Below are 17,316 nucleotides of genomic sequence, written 5' to 3'. Positions count from 1 at the left end.
AAACAGTGAATAATACATAGCCAGTACCCTGGTTTTACCACTGTATTGTATTTCTGTATTTTCAATAATTTGATACCCATTCGCACTGTAAAATATGTGTTTTAATATCCAAATAAAATGTAGTGTACTCATGAGTCTTCCGGGAAATTTCCATGTAACTGTGATTCTTCTGTTTTGTTATGCACCAAGAACCTTTAACTTTTTTATTTTAACAAAAGGGTCGAATTCTGCATTTTGCAGCCCAATTTTCACTTCAGTTTGTATAGTAATAAGGTCAAAACGGGCACATGTGAAACATATTAGTACTTTCACGGTCTGGCTTTTTAGAGAGCAACAGAAATAGTATCTGCAGATGTGCGTTGTTCTTCGTTCCTCCATTTCTAATAAAAGATTAAAAGTACCCCTTCAACTTTGCTTGCACCACATCCCACTAGCAGCATTGCAGTAGCCTATGCTCTCTACATATAGCCTTGAAGTATCTCGTGAACTCTACCGCCATCGCTGCAGTACCCTATGGACTCTGCAAGTAGTGCACCAATTGCATGCAGCAATGCAGAATCCTACAAGTTCTAGATGGAGAGCTGCAGGATCCAGAATACTACTCTAAGTGCTGCACTTCAGTAACCTGTGAAATCCAGTTGCCGTGCTCCTGTACCTTTTGAAGTTTAGCCTGAAGCTTCTCATCTGCCGCCCTGCAGCAATGGCACATATTCTCTCTGCAACTCACAAAGCCAACATTTCTATATGAAAGCATGCTGTGAGGTTAGATTTTTTGTTGTAACATCTGAAGCTGGTGTCTTCCAGCCACTTTACAGTCTCAACTTGACTCCATAACATTCTCTACCAAGCATGATGTGGAACATTGACAACTACTGTGGAACAATCTAAAGGGCACAGTGGCTTTTAAGCTGATAAGTGGTAAAAAGTCATAATTTCACACCCAGATTCTTCCTCTGTACGCCTCAGCTTACCACTGATCAGCAGCCCGAGACCATCTTGTTTGTATCCAAGTCCACAGATCTAGCTCTTGACCCCAATTGGGACTTTTAGTTCTCTTGCAGTTCCAGTTGAGTAACCAACCCCTGCTATCTCTAGGGAGATGTGGGAGCAGATCTACCTACATTTCAAAACCGGTTTACCCCAGTAAAGACTCTAGGGTGAGTTTCTCAATCTATGGGTTGTTCCCCTGGTGATGGAAGAAACAATTGTGACAGAATAATACAGGACACCTTGGTAATCTTTAACAAATCTAATAAAAATAAAGCGCCACAAAAGTCCATGTAAAATTGAAAGTAATAACACCAATAACTAATACACAGTGACAAAATCTGGTAAGAATGTGTGTGACAATGTGAATAAAAGTGTATATTTCTAGACTGTGCATAACTCATCACAGGAAGCTGTCTAAAATAAATCAGTTCTCAGCATGTGATCACAGTGGTGGCAAAGTTCCTGGTGGACCTAGCATCATACTATTTAAAGCAGCATACTCAATGCTTTTAAGTGAACAACGCCAACCAACTTTTCATAGTCCCATACTGAATGTCGCCCACAGAAGGAGGAGAAGGGATGTAAATACACATGTAGTAAGCCCAAGTTGGCTGCACATATGACCCAGGCAATAATGTTGGGCGTATGGGTACCTCATACTGTGTTCGTCTTAGCCTTACAAAGGATGACGGGCTAAAGAAGTGCCTATAAACATCCCACGAGCTAAGGATATAGCCCAGTTCAATTAAGGAGCAGTGATCTGTTCCTTTCTTCACCTCTGCAGACTTATCCACTACTAATAACTACCACCAAACATCACTGCAGTTGAAATCCTATCTCCCTCTGCTTTCTCTCCTCATTGCTAGTGTTGTGCAGGAAAAGATGATGCGGGGCACACACTGGGTTCTAGAAAAAGCAGAGTATGCAATCCAAGGACTAGGAAATGAATAGAACTTAAAGAGCAATGTAAACTCTACACAACTGTCAATCTAGCCGTCAATCTCATTGCCTTATATTGCATGGCCAGGCATTCTGCATTAGGTCGCACTCCAACACATCACTAAGCACAAGAAAGCAAAGTACTTCGTAGATGGAGTTTATCACAGACACAATCTACACTCCACACTCAACCACACCTCATGAATTCACTCGTACAAAACAAAGTACATATATGAAGGTAGAATTAAGTCCTCCCCACCCCCAAGCTGAGGGGCTGAATAAATGCGCAAAAGAAAGGACCAGTCGATTTCTCTCCCAGATCATAGATAAAGTGTTCTGAGGGTGCCACTAGCATGTGAACGCCCGTCAACCAGCAGTACTCCAAGCAGAGTATTCTTGCGATCCATAAGAGAATGCTGCTTGTGTGGTGGAATGTCAAACAAATGTGCACATTCAAGAGACTTGCAGTCAGTCAAGGATGCTGAGGTGGAAAAAGGTAAGATAGTCCGGAAAAATTCAGGAGACCAAATAGCTTTCCTTCACATTTAAGAACTTTTGTTCATATATTAATATCTAGCCTTATGCCGTGTCATTATTCCACGTATGCATACACTTAGATCAAAATCTGTTTCATTGTGATTTTAATCTGTTAGACATGGGAGTCGATAGTTGGCTGAGATAGGTACCTTAGGCCAAATAGGGACCCTTGCTTCCACGTCAGGTAAAGGAAGGGCACATTCTTAGATAGCCCCTGCTCACCCCCTCGGTAGCTTGGCACGAGCAGCTAGGCTTATCTTCAAGGCAAGTTTGTAAAGCATTTATTTTATTACTTTTTATTTCAAAAGTTTTTATTGCAAATTTCAGGGTTGTATAACATACAGATTAGAAGTTGCTATGTACAAATTACCAGTGCATGTGACCATACATTATTCAAGCAAAGAGCATATGACGTGGATTGGCAAAGAAAGGCATTAGTAAGGTCCCACAATGGTGTTTATATCATTCGGGTGGGTCTTGAGGATAATACTACATTCAACCATGAAGCCTTTCTGAGATGGACTCCTTAAGAGGGTAGAGATCGCGAGGAGGGGGAAAAGAGAATAGAACCAGATAGGGGGAAGAAGAGGAGAACAGAAGAGAGAAAGCAAAGCATTTACAACCCAATGATGACATCACACATGGACTCCACACAAGTTTCATAAAAACAAGTATATATTTATATAAAAAGATATACGATGAGACCACACAATATAAATCCAACATATGCGTATTTGTAATATTCCTCCTGGCTGGGTATTAGGACAGCCATCCCTTGTAGATTCTGGCAATATTAATGAGCAATTCTAGATGATCCACTGCAGTCCTAATGCAATGCTATACAGTTCGTAATGAAAGATTCAGGCACATTGCAATGTAAAAATAATGCAGTTAGTTATGCATCAAGCAGTTCGTAATGCCAAAATAATGCAATGGGTAACGCAACAATCAGGTAGTTCGTAATGCAGTAATAATGCAATGCGTAATACAACAATCAGGTAGTTCGTACTGCAGAAATAATACAATGCGTAGTACACTAATCAGGAAATTCGTAATGCAGAAATAATGCAAGCCGTAATACACTCCAGCACTAATCACATTGCTGTAGACGGTCTCTCCGCCACTCGTACTGACTCACAGTCCGCTTCAGTCAACCGATGCCCCCAACACTGGTATGGTGTAAACCAAAGTACAGCTCCGTACTCTGGCCCCGGTACTGCCGCACGTCGCCAAGTACGGGCAGAGATACAAGCTGAAGCAGAGGCTCATGCTGCGAGAATGGGAGAGGCCGAGATCGCCCCTCTCCGAGCCCGCACCCCGCCCCTGTCGGCAACAAAGGTTACTTGGGGGGGTGCAACCTCTCTCTTCTCTCCTCTTCTCGCGACTTGGGCCTCCGATGCAACTTTGTGGATTCCGGGCAGCTGGCGATAACGAAGATCTGAGACTGCAACAGGGCCCACGTACACAGCGCTGCTGAGACTCACTTGAGCTTCAGGTGTGCACGATCACAGGGCAATCCTCACGAAGGTCTCAGGCTGAAAGAAGCACACACACACAAACCAAGTCGCTGAGACTCACTTGAGTTCCAGGTGCACATGATCACAGGGCAATGCTCACGAAGGTCTCAGGCTGCACAAAGCACACGCAGACAGCATCGCTTCACTTGGACTCCGGGAGCACACCATCACAGGACAATCCTCACAAAGGGCTCAGCCTGCAAAAAGCACACGCACACAGCTTAGCTGAGACTCGCTTGGATTCCAGGTGCCCATGATCACAGGGTAGTTTTTACGACAGTCTCAGGCTGCAAAAAAGCACACGCACACAGCGTCGCTGAGACTCTCCTGGAAACTTATGTGTTTCTGAGTTTCCACAACAGGGAGCCAGCTCTCCTCGGGCCCTAGGGGTACAGTTACTTCAGGACACAGCACACAGCAAACTCCTTTCAAGCAGGTGGACACAGCAAAGTCCTTTTATCCTATCCTTGGTTAAATCAGCAAACAGCAGGCCGGCCCCAGGACACCCAGCAACGGTCAGTCCTTTCCTTAATTCTCCTAAGCTGGTTCTTCCATGACAAAGTTTTCTCTTGACCACAAAGTAGTTTCAATCCGTTTCAGTCTTGAGCAATCCAACGTTCAGGGGTTTCAGCTCTCATAGTTATACCCCTAAATGCCTTTGAAGTCTTTGTGTTCAGGGGGGCACGGACCCCTGTCCAAACCAGTTCTTTGTGTCTCCCTGCCAGTGACAACTTCTTCCTTGGATAGTGGGGGTCTGGATCCTTAATCATTCAGCAGGAGTTGGAGCCATTGTTTTATGGCGGCAGCCCAGGCCTCTTCACCGCTAGGGGCGACTCCTCTCCCCTAAAATCCAGATGCAGGTCACCCTGTTGCTGTCTCACCTCCTCCCCTGGGTCAATACATTCACCAGATCCTATCTCTTTCAGATCCAGACAGTCAATCCACAACCAGGCAGAGACGCACAGAAATCTTAGAGAACAAAAACCTTGCCACTTCTAAAAGAATGTTTTTTAAACACACAATGCAAAAACCACCTTCACAAAATGAATGTGTTATTGAATTGTGAGTTCATGCATACCAAACTCTCCATATAAGCCTTTGGGAAGATAGGCTAGAATCATATTACACAGCCTCCCCATTCTATCCTATGGGCAAGATGGCCTTTCAACAGTGAAAAACGAACTGGAGATTATTTCACTGACAGGACATAGTACACACCTCAGTAGACGTCCTAGCTTTCACATGCACTGCACCCTGTCCAGGGGGTACCTTGGACCTACCATAGGGGTGTCTGATGTGCATAGAAAGGGAAGGGTAAGGCCTGGCAAGTGGGTGCACTTGTCAGGACAACATGGCAGTTTAACAAACTGAGCGCAGGCACTGCAGTGGCAGGCCTGAATTCTTTCTTTAAAGGCTACTTGTGTGGGTGGCACAATTAGTGCTGCAGGCCCACTAGTAGCTTTTGCATTACCAGCCCCGGCACACATAGTGCACTTTACTAGGGACTTTACTAGTAAGGCAAACATACCAATCATGGACAACCAATTACCATTACACTTTACACAGGGAGCACTCTGTAAGAATATGGCTCTATATATACTGCACCAAAGTGAGGTACAGTGTGTATAGAGTCCAAGGGTCTCCAGAGGTTTGGCAGAGCCTTAAGTTAGAAAGAACTTTACTCTCCAAAGGGGTAGCTTGGTCGAGCAGTAAGGCAGTATCAGAGGACAGTGTAAAGCATTTGATGTACACACTCAGTCAGCAAACGGATTCACACACTCAAGAACTGAACTCTAGGCCAATTGTTTTGTATAAAAAAATATACTGTTGTTTTATTTCTAGAACCAAGAAAGCCTGGTACAGGTAAGCATAACAATACTTTTCAGTAGTAAATAACTTGTATGAACACAGTTCAAAATTGCAGTGTAACTTGTACTGGTTGTGTTTACAGTTTTAAGTAAGCAGTTTGCAACACATTGCAGGTGCAGTACATTCGAATAAATGGGCTTTTTTAAAGTAAAATGCAGTTATTACTTTTCAGATTACTTTTGCTAACACGGGACTGCATCCTAAATTCAGCCCTGGAACATTTCCTGAAAAAGGGTGAGTAAATGCATTTTGGTTAAAGGTACGATTTTTAAAGAATATTATTGCATTTCATAAGTTGACACAGAAACTTTTTCATATAGAATCACCAATGTTCTCCTACGGGAGGAAATTCACTTAGCAGGTAAGTTAGGTTATCAATACTTTTTCTTACTCAGTGCTGGATCCTGGATTCAGCACTGGGACATTTCCTGAAAACAGTTAAGAAAAAGCGTTTTTGTTATTCGGCTGATTTTTAAGGAATATTTGCACTTAGAAACTTTGTGGGAGAAAAAGTGTCAATGTTATTCTATGAGGAAAATGCAAATGCTACTTACCAGTATGCATCTGTTATTGGCATGTAGGGCTGCTGACATTCATATCTGTGCATAGATCGCCGCCTAGTGTTGGGTCCGGATGATTGCACATTGTTGTCCTGGAAGAGTCTTCGAAGTATCACGAGATAGGTGGCTCCTCCCCTGGACTACAGTGCGCATGGGCATCGCCTCCATCCCCAGATTGTTTTTAGCCATTGGCAGAGATGGAGTGAAGTATGTGAGTGATGACCATGCTATGAGCATATATATACACATATGAATGAATACTGCAGCTGCTACAGGCGCCGGGGAGGAGGGTGGGCAATATGAATGTCAGCAGCCCTACATGCCAAGAACAGATGCATACTGGTAAGTAGCATTTGCAGTTCGAGGCATGTGGGCTGCTGAATTCATATCTGTGCATAGAATACATAGCAGTGCCTCCATTAGCGGTGGCCGCCCGTGCCAGCTGCAGCAGTCTGAAAAAGTGTTTTGAGAACAGCCTGACCAACAGCTGCCTGCTGTTTGGAATGCACGTCTACACAGTAGTGTTTAGTGAAAGTATGTGTGGTAGACCATGTGGCTGCTCTACAGATATCTTCTAAGGGAATGTTACCTAGGAAAGCCATAGAGGCCCCCAACTTCCTGGTGGAATGGGCCCTTGGTGGGATAGTGAGAGTGCGCTTAGCTTTAGCGTAACAGATCTGAATGCATTTCACGATCCACCTAGCGATCCCCGCTTTGGAGATAGCGTTTCCCTTGTGGTGTGTGGCAAAAGCAACGAAAAGCTGCTTGGTTTTGCGAAAATCTTTGGTCCTGTCTACATAGTACATCAAGGCTCTCTTAACGTCAAGGGTGTGGAGCATCCGCTCCGCCAGCGTCTCTGGGTTTTGGAAAAACACCGGCAACTCAATTGTCTGGTTTATATGGAATTGAGATACCACCTTGGGTAAGAATTTAGGGTTAGTGCGGAGCACAACCCTGTTAGCATGCACCTGGAAGAAAGGTTCCTGGATGGTGAGCGCCTGCAGCTCGCTAACCCTCCGTAGCGATGGAATTGCTACTAAGAACGCAACCTTCCAAGTTAGAAACTGAAGCTCACAAGAGTGCAGTGGCTCGAAGGGAGGACCCATCAGTCTTGTAAGAACCACATTGAGGTTCCATTCTGGAGCTGGTGGGGGTCCTAGGTGGGATGACTCTCTTGAGTCCTTCCAAAAAGGCCTTGATAGCAGGGACCTTAAAGAGTGACAGGTGTTGCCTATTCTGGAGGTATGCTGCCATAGCAGACAGGTGAATGCGGATGGAAGAGTACGCTAAATTGCATTGATACAGGTGGAAAAGGTAAGAAATGATGTTTTGAATGGAAGCATCTAGCGGGTCAACATTGTGGTTAGCACAGTAGATGACAAACCTCTTCCATTTAGCCGCATAACAAGCTCTAGTAGTGGGCTTCCTTGCCTCCCGAATGATGTTCATGCACTCGGGAGGAAGATTGAGGTAGCCAAACTCTAGGACTTCAGGAGCCAGATCGCCAGGTTGAGCTGTTGCGGATCTGGGTGCTGAATGTCGCCATGGTTCTGCGTCAGAAGGCTGGGAGTGAGATGAAGCCTTTGATGCGGTACCACGGAGAGTTCCAGAAACGTGGTGTACCATGGTTGGCGAGCCCATGTTGGAGCAACCAGGATGAGAGTCATCGAGTGCTGCCTGAGCTTGCGTGCCACCAGCGGTATCAGAGGTGCTGGGGGAAAAGCGTACGCAAATCTGCCTGACCAGTTCATCCACATCGCATTGCCCTGTGATTGCGGGTGTGGGAACCTGGCGGCGAAGCTTTGGCATTTTGCGTTCTCCTTTGTGGCGAACAGGTCTATCTCTGGATGACCCCACCTTTGGAAGTACGGTTGGAGTACTGATGGATGTATCTCCCACTCGTGCATTTGATGGCTGTGCCTGCTGAGCAGATCCGCCATCTGGTTGTCCTTGCCCGGGAGATGCTATGCCATGAGGAAGATGTTCCTCTGAATGGCCCACTTCCACATGCTCTGAGCCAGATGAGACAGCTGTGGAGAGTGTGTGCCTCCCTGCTTCTGAATGTAGTACATGGCCGTCATGTTGTCCGTCCGGATCAACACGACTTTGTTGCACAGATGTACTTTGAACGCCTTTAAGGCCATGAAGATTGCCATCAGTTCCAACACATTGATGTGCATCTTCCTTTGCTGTAGTGTCCACAGTCCCTGCACAGTGTAATGGAGTACATGCGCTCCCCATCCCTGGAGAGAGGCGTCCGTCGTCAGGATAATCTGTGGGACAGGCTCTTGGAATGGTCGGCCCTTGCAAAGGTTTTGTGGATTCCACCAATGCAGAGAGTTGTATGCCCGACCGCTCACCAACACTAGGTCTGTCAGTTGCCCATGAGCCTGAGTCCACTGACGTGCTAGGCACTCCTGAAGCGGACGCATATGTAGTCTCGCGTGCGGGACAATGGAGATGCAGGAGGCCATCATGCCTATCAACTGCATGAACACCTTCGCTGGAAGCGAGTGTTGGGGTCTGAATTGTTGGATCAGCGCCTGGATACTGGCGATTCTCACTGAATTCGGCTGCGCAGTGGCTGCCAGAGTGTTGATTGTCGCGCCCAGATACTGTCGCACGTGGGCGGGCTGGAGATGGGACTTTGGGTAGTTCAGAGAGAATCCCAGATCGTGCAGGAGATGAATGGTGCGTGACACATGGTCGACGCACTGTTGTTCTGTCTTTGCTTGAATGAGCCAGTCGTCCAGGTAGGGGTAGACGTGGACGTTCTGGCGACGGAGATGCGCCGCCACAGTCGCTAGGCACTTTGTAAATACCCTTGGCGCTGTGGTGACCCCGAACGGCAGAACCCTGAACTGGTAATGCTGGTCTTGAATCGTGAATCTGAGATACTTCCTGTGGGAAGGATGCAGGGGGATATGAAAATATGCATCTTTCAGATCCAGCGTAGCCAGGAAGTCCCCCTGCTGAAGCAGAGGGAGTACTTGCTGTAACGTGAGCATATGGAAGTGCTCCGAGAGAATGTACCAGTTGAGGGGCCTGAGGTCCAGGATGGGCCTGAGGGATCCGTCCTTTTTTGGGATTAGAAAATACAGGGAGTAAACCCGTTCCCCTTTCCTGCAATGGAACGAGCTCTATTGCTCCTTTTTGCAGCATGACTAGAACTTCCTGCTGCAACAAGGTCAAGTGCTCGCCGGACATAGGACGGCTCCTTGGGGGTATGTTTGGTGGAATGGAAGTAAGTTCCAGACAGTAACCGTACTGGATAAGAGACTTGACCCACCTGTCCGTGGTGATGGATTTCCACGCGGGCAGGAACTGCTGGAGTGTCCCCCCGACCAGTGTTGTATGGTCGGGGGGCAGTGACAAGACGTCACTGCTTGCTGGCGGTGGTGGACCTGGAGCTGTTGTTTCCACGTCCCCTGCCCTTGACGTTATTGCCTCTGTAGCCACCTCTACCCTTGTTGTTGTATGAGGTTTGGGTGTTACTTTTGTAATACTGTGTGGACTGCGATGCCTGACCCCTGAGGTGCCTCTGGAGTTGGAGCGGCGAAAGGAACCACCTCGAAACTGCTGAGACTGGAGGGCCCCCATAGACTTGGCAGTGTCTGTATCTTTTTTCATCTTTTCCAGCGTCGCATCCACCTCAGGGCCAAACAGGTGGTCAGGATTAACTGTTTGGTTCAGTATTGTTGTTTGAATATCGGGCTTGAACCCTGAAATTCTAAGCCAAGCATGCCGTCTAAGCAACACACTGGTGTTGATTGCCCTGGAGGCTGTATCGGCCACATCCAGCGCACATTTTATGGATGCGTTTGTGATGAGCTTCCCTTCCTGAATCAGCATTTCCCCTGCCTCCTTGTACTGGTCAGGCAAGTGTTGCAGTAGCGATTCTAAGGTGTCGTAATGAGCCCTATCATAGCGTGCAAGTAGGGCCTGTGTGTTAGAGATTCTCCAAATATTAGCTGCCTGTGCAGCAATTCGTTTGCCTGAGGCCTCAAAGATCTTGGACTCTTTGTCTGGGGGAGGAGCGTCACCAGTGGTCGGCGAGTTCGCCCTCTTCCGAGCGTTGGAAACAACCAACGAGTCCAGTGGCAAGTGTCCCTTGATGTATGTTGGATCCGAGGGCGCTGCCTTATATTTCTTGTCAATGCGAGGGTTGACGACACGCGCCCGGGTGGGCTCCTTGAAGACCTCCGTTGCGTGTTTGAGCACCCCCTTAAGCATTGGCAGTGTTTTGACCGACTTTTCAGCCACTGAGAAAGTGTCAAATAAAAAGTCCACATCCACAGGGTCCGAGTGCAGCTCGACATCGTGGTTAGCCGCAGCTCTTTCGATCAGAGCGTTGAAGGCCGCTGAGTCTTCTGTCGGTGACGTCTTGGCCGCAAAAAGTTGCGTGTCCTGGCCCGACTGCGAGTCCTCCGGGTCGCCTCCGGCCGACCAAGGTTCGTGCACCTCCTCCAGATCCGAGTACGCCGGATAGCCGTACTCGGCGTCTTCCTCGTCCGCATCGCCTGCGGCGGAATGCGTTGGCGAGTGTCCCAGGGCTTGTGGAGACATAGGTTCTACCAGAGCCGAAGATTCCTTAGAGTCCCTCTTATTTTTGAGAGGGATCCGAAAATGTTCCAACACCGGCTCCGTGGTGATTTTCCTCTTGAGGAGAGACAGTTTCCCAGTGTTGGCGTCGATGATGACCTCTCGACGTTCCTCCTCAGCAAGCGGCTGGAGCCGAAGCTTTGACACCACTAAGGCAGCTTTCGGTGTCAATACCTCCTTTGAGGGCCCGCCCTGTTTCGGCGCGAAAGCCTTCGGCGTCGACTTGGGCGGCAGGGTAAAACGGATAGGCGTCTGCGCCTTCGCAGGCTTCGGCGTAAGCTTAGGCGCCACAGTGTCTTGATTGGGAACCACACTGTCCTTCCGTATCCGCTGCAGGGATTCCGCTACCTTCTTCGTTAAGGCAGGAGAGGGCTTGACCGGGTCGAGCGATCTTCCCGCGTAGAGAGTCGGACCGATGGCAGGCACCTTCCTCGGGGCCGACACTTCATGCGCCTTTTCTCCAAGGGCCGGCGCCGGCCGAGCCTTGTGCGCGTCGTCGTCCTGACGCTTCTTTGGAGCCGTGGTCGGGTACCCGACCCCGTTCGGCGCCGACGCAGCCGCGTCGGTCGACTTCGCCTTCGGCGCCGACCCCGAGGGCTTCGGGTCGGCCATCTTGGCGTGGCTCTTCAAGTCGGCCATCTTGAATTTTTTGGAAGTTGACGCCTCCAGAACTTTCTGCCCCAGCGCAACTTTCACTTTCGGTTTCGCATCCGAGGGTGCGTGACCAGATGGCTTCACTTTCGTTTTCTTCAACGGGAGTGGCGCCTCAGAAATGTCTGTGACCGGGCCCGGAGGCGGGGACGTAGGACTTATAAGTAGATCTTGGGTAAGGCCCGAAGGCGATCCCTCGACCTGGGCCGCATGAAGGGGATTGACCCCTGAGTCTGGTTGGGGAAGCTCCTCCTCCGAGCTATCCCCCACGGTGGCAATAGCCCGATCGTCGTCCCCTACCTCGTCGGCGACTTCGTCAAAGTCCTCATCACCCGCGTCGTAGGCATCTCCTTCGGACGCGGGACTAGATTCCGAACCCTGTACGACGTCTTCGTCTCCAACAGATACCTGGAATATGTCGTCTGGTGGGGGCGCCGCGGTAGCCGAGAACTTGGCCTGGAGCCTATTGGCCCGACGAATCTTGAGAGTTTTCTTGCACCGGAATTTCGAGCACGCCATGCAGCTGTCTTCGTTATGGTCCGGTGACAAGCATGTATTGCACACGGGGTGCACGTCGAGGTGTGAATATTTGGAGTTACACACCGGGCACTTCTTAAACGGTGTCCGCTCCATAGCAGAAGTGTAGTGTAGGCCCGTCCGCGCCGAGAGCACGCGGAAGGGTAGCAAGAGTTCAGAGCTGAGAGTCAGACAAGAAACCCGAACGCAACTATACCGACGCCCAGCCTAAAGACCTTTTGGTCTCGAGTAGAAAAGTTGAACAACTATCGGTTCCGACAGAGGGAGCCGAAACACATCCGAACCCAATGGCGGAAAAAAACAATCTGGGGATGGAGGCGATGCCCATGCGCACTGTAGTCCAGGGGAGGAGCCACCTATCTCGTGATACTTCGAAGACTCTTCCAGGACAACAATGTGCAATCATCCGGACCCAACACTAGGCGGCGATCTATGCACAGATATGAATTCAGCAGCCCACATGCCTCGAACAGAGGTTATCGGTTTCCAGGTAGGTAATCGGTCTTTGGAGTTAGGGTCCTGGGGTTGACTTGGGGGTCTCCCAGGGTCAGTGATGCACTGTTGTTGCACCCTCAGCGGCACTCGGGCAGCCAGGTGCAGAGTGTTGAGACCCAATGTTATCCTAGGGAGGAGAGATGGGCTCCGGTTGGTGGCTGCTGGCAAGTAGGCCAGATGGTTGTGGGAGCAACCGGGTGCTGTTTTGAGGTCGGGTGCCCTGTTGATTTCAATGGAGATTCTCCGGGACAAAGAAACACTGCAGGCTTGGGACAAGGATCTTCCTGGAGCGACCAACACTTCGAGGGGTAAGTAGGGATGTTAAGGGTTGGTTAGACACCGCTGGGTTGGGCACACAAGGCAGTGGGGCGTCGGGTGCAGGGGTTCCTTGGGACGTCGGATTTCTTACCCGCTCTGGTCGTGGTGGGGGAGGTGGTCCTTTGGATTGAGGTTGCAGGCATTGGGGGGACCTTCTCGTGGTGTTTGTTCACTCAAACACAGGCCGGGCTCGGCGGGTGCAGAGTGTGCTGGATTCGCTGATTCTGGCTGGGACCAGAAGATGGAGTTTAAACACGTCCGGTGTTCACAGGAGAAACAGCTTAGAAAGTGAATGCAGGCAGGTTCTCCGGAGTTTTTGAGGCTGCTGACCGCTGGACATTCCGGGGTTTCACAGGAGCAGGTTTGAGGGGAGACAGGCCTGTAGGGATGAGGCCAAGTCAGTGGGTGTCGTCCTCGTTAGCTCTGCACAGCTTCTTGTCCTTCTTTTCTTGTGGTTGCTGGATCTGAGGAAGGAAGGTTCAGGGTGCCCGTAAAGACTAAATTTAGGGGCGTTACAGATAGGTCAGGGGCAGGAACCAATGGGTCCCTTCCCTGGGGTGGGTACACCCCCCTATACTGCCACTCTCCAGTGGTCTGTCCCTGGTTGGCTGGGTCCCCCAACCTCAAGATGGTAGGGACTCGAGGTTGTGCTTCACCTTGCCTCCCCCACCTTAGGAGTGGACTTGGCAGAAGTGGACGCACCCTCTCTTCCTCACTTTATTTCTCCCGTCGGGTCTCCCGCCCAAAAGGGGGGGGTGGGGGGTGAACCAGTGGGGACCAGTTGCTGAGTACAGCAAGTGGTCTGGAGAGGCTCACAAAGGCGGTATGCCTTTGAAGCTTCTCCTTCGTGAACCCTGCCCATCTTGGGGGAGGAGGCTTGGCACCTCGTCCCAGGATGTGCATTGTTTCAGGCCCCCGAGAGCAGCAAGCTCTCGATCCAGGGGTCCAGAAACATGCCTGGTGGTGGCAGCCTCTGCAGCCACTCAGTCAGGTCACTGGGAGTTTGTCGAGTTTCAGGGGGCATCGCTAAGATGCCCTCTGTTGTGCATTTTACATTAAATCCCACACTGGCATCAGTGTGGGTTTAATGTGCTGAGAAGTTTGATACCAAACTCTTCAGTGTAGCCATTATGGTGCTGTGGAGTTCGTGATGACAAACTCCCAACACCATATACTCTTAATGGCAGCACTGCACTAACAGTGTCCAGGAATGGACCTGGGTACTGTAGGGGTACAGGGCTCATGCACCTGTACCCTCACCACTGGCATAAGGCACTCAGCTAGAGGGGTGACTGATGGATGCCAGGGCAGTGGTTTGTGGGCATGGCACACAGGGATGTGTGCAATGTCAACTCCTCACTTTGTTCTGCACCAAGACAGGCAGCCTGCAAAGGCAGTGTGTGTGTGTCAGGGTACAGGGCCTCTAAGGGTGGCAAAATAAGTGCTGCAGCCCTTAGGGGCCTTCTCTGGTCACAGTACCCTCGGTACCTGTGGTTCCATTTACCAGGGGCTTACCTGGGGCCAGAGATGCCAATTGGGTTTAGGCTTCAATGCAGTTTTAGGGAAGGAACACAGGCCCTGGGTACCTGATTGATAGGAGCCCAGGGCACACTCAGTCGAAGCACATCAGCAAAATAAGCAAAAAGTGGGGGCATACCATGCAAGAAAGAGGGCACTTTGTCACACACTTGCACTTTGACACTGATCAGCAGTGGTAAAGTGCCCAAAGCATCTAACCAGTAAAACTAAATCCATCACAGCATCAAAAATAGAGGAGGCAGAGGCAAATAGTCAGGGGTAATCACGCCAAGAAATGCCAGATCTAATATAATCATATAACAAATGTTTCTCCAGCCTTGAGAAAGCCCACTGCGTATCAGTGATAGGATAAAACACGTGTCAACTGCATATCGATGTATGGAATTTCAAAATAGAAAAAGGAAGGTATGATGTAGCAACAATAGCGCGCAAACAGTTATGAATAAAATTTAAAATGTGCAATGCAAATCTTGTTGCTAGTCAACAACAACAACCAAAATGAATAAGGACTTGTAAGGATCTACTATTTGAGCATGCTGGACATTGTTTACACTGCTCCAATTAATTTTCCTAAGTCTTTACTTACAAGAATTCAATTCCAATAAATCTCTTTAACAAATCTTTTCAAAATATATAACTAGGAATAGGGCAAACAAAATTGGACAATACTGAGGTAGGGCTCTCACATGAAGGCCCTTATTCTTTCCAACTGCTGTATAAAATGATTAGGCTTGACCAAACAAAACAGGCCAAGAACAGAATGGGGTCTTACCTTCTTTTAAAACTTGAGAGACTCTGTATCTGCTGCTGGGTCGGTCATAAGCTGTGTGTTTTCGAGAATCTACCTCTCTCTCTTTCCATGCCCTTTCTTCCTTTGATTTTAAGCGATCATCATTTTTCTTTGAATTATCTATCTTCTTCTCGGTTTTATTTTCCCGTTTCTCATCTTTCTTGTCAGTCTTATTTTCCTGTTTGTCTTCTTTCTTGTCTTTTTCAAGAATGTCAAGTTTTTTGTCACTTTTCTCCATTTTCTTAGCTTTTTGGTCCTCACATTTATCAAATAATTTAGAAATCTGCTCTTCACTCATATCAATTTCTTTAGCCTTTTGCCCTTCACTTTTATCAGGTTCTTTAGAGGACTTCACTCTTGAATCATCGCTTTTATCATTTTCGTTCAAATTTAGTTCCTTACTCTTTTCAATGACATTAACTTTCTTCTCATCACTTTTTTCAATCAATTTTACTTTCCTTTCATCACTTTTATCAATCATTTTAGTTTTTCGTTCCTCATTTTTATCTGTTATTTTACTCTTCTCTGCATTCTCGACCATACCCTCTCCACTTGAAAGACTCCCACTCCCTGTATCTTTCATTAGATTCATGATTTCCTCATTTGTGCATGGGGCATCACGCAATTCTTCATGATTCAATATTGTATCTCCTCCTCCTACTTGAGGTTCAGGGCTAGATTTTTCCTGTGAATCTCTTTTCTCTTGTGCTTCTTCAGAGCTGTGATCTTTTTCTATAGTTGATTCAAAATTATGTTGAGGAAGAAGTTTCCTGGATGCTCTTTCAGTGCCTTTTAATACTGGGGTTTCTGTTGAAGACCGTGCTGCACATGCCTCTTGATTCAGAGAGCTTATTGTTTCCAAAATAGACATTGCATCACTTGCTACATTCCCGCTAGGGCCAGCCGTAGACAAACCTTTAAAAAAACATATAAGGCACACATTTGTTTTAATAAGAATGCAACAAAAGGATAGGCGTACTAAAACATCTAATGCAGTATGAACTCCAACTCTACAAATTATTAGACATTCAGGGACCTCTTCTTGGGCCTCATTCACATTAAAATAGTTAACATCAATCGCCATAATCCTCTCTCAAATGTAGAATTTAAGAATCTATTAAAAGAGGGTGTTTTCAAAGCCCTGGCACCTGAAATCCTAAAGCAAACATACATTTAAGGGCTATAAATATGCAAGGTGAGCTTGAATTTACAAGATGACTTACTGCTAAAGTTCCTTTTCTTCAACCATGCAGTCTGAACAAACCTTTTTCAAAGACACCAACATCCCGTTTTAGCTTGCTTTAAATGTTGTCTTGATAAAAAGATCTTTAGATTTGTCTTTTTCTCATATCTTTGCTGGTAACATTTCGGTTGAGAAGAGATAAAAAGGCCACAAATACACAATGTCTTTTCAGCTGTTGCAAAGTGATCCTGTGTGTCCTGTAAACCCCCATTTTTTGCTGAAGGATACTGGTGGTAACTGACTCGGACTGTACCCTGGGCTCTGCGGACAAGCCCAAGCCAGTGCTATGTTGAAAACACAAGTGTAAACATACATATGCATTAGGTTTGCACAATATGTGTTAGGCTACACCTATAATTAGCATGACCTACCCTATAAGTCCTTAGTAGATAATAGGGCAGGGGTATTGAAACTACCTATGAGACCCTATTACATAATAGGGCATGGATGTTTAGAGGCCAGCAGCCTTTGTGGCACTTGCATGTGTGCACTGCTGAGTGCCTGAGGTTGTTTTAAAATCAGTCATGCTCCGCAGCACTGCTTTTAAATGTAAATTGTGCCCAAACTCGACCCTCTGGCAGGGGCACTTAAAAAGTGATAATCTACATTAGCGTTTACATATTAGGTACCCCCAGGGTCTCCCTAGGTGTCCCAGGGGTGGGGGAGATTAAACTAAAAGCAGGGCCCTTATAAAGATGTTTTGTATGCCCTGGTGATGGAGAAATTGCA

The 17,316-nt window shown here is 47.7% G+C and overlaps 1 protein-coding gene across 1 annotated transcript in view; it reads right to left on the bottom strand.

Annotated features, from left to right (window-relative positions):
* The window catches only part of BOD1L1 (biorientation of chromosomes in cell division 1 like 1), a 449,046-nt gene that overhangs the window by 315,468 nt on the left and 116,262 nt on the right, over positions 1-17,316 (bottom strand). The window contains exon 4 of the mRNA XM_086964081.1: positions 15,327-16,259. Coding sequence (XP_086820207.1) covers positions 15,327-16,259 — 933 coding nt within the window. The remainder of the gene's footprint in view (positions 1-15,326; positions 16,260-17,316) is intronic.

The sequence above is a fragment of the Lissotriton vulgaris genome, chromosome 3_2 (genome assembly GCF_964263255.1).
Source record: "Lissotriton vulgaris chromosome 3_2, aLisVul1.2, whole genome shotgun sequence".
Taxonomy (NCBI): domain Eukaryota; kingdom Metazoa; phylum Chordata; class Amphibia; order Caudata; family Salamandridae; genus Lissotriton; species Lissotriton vulgaris.
Note: the sequence above shows the minus strand (reverse complement) of the source record. Positions and strands in the feature narration are given on the sequence as shown.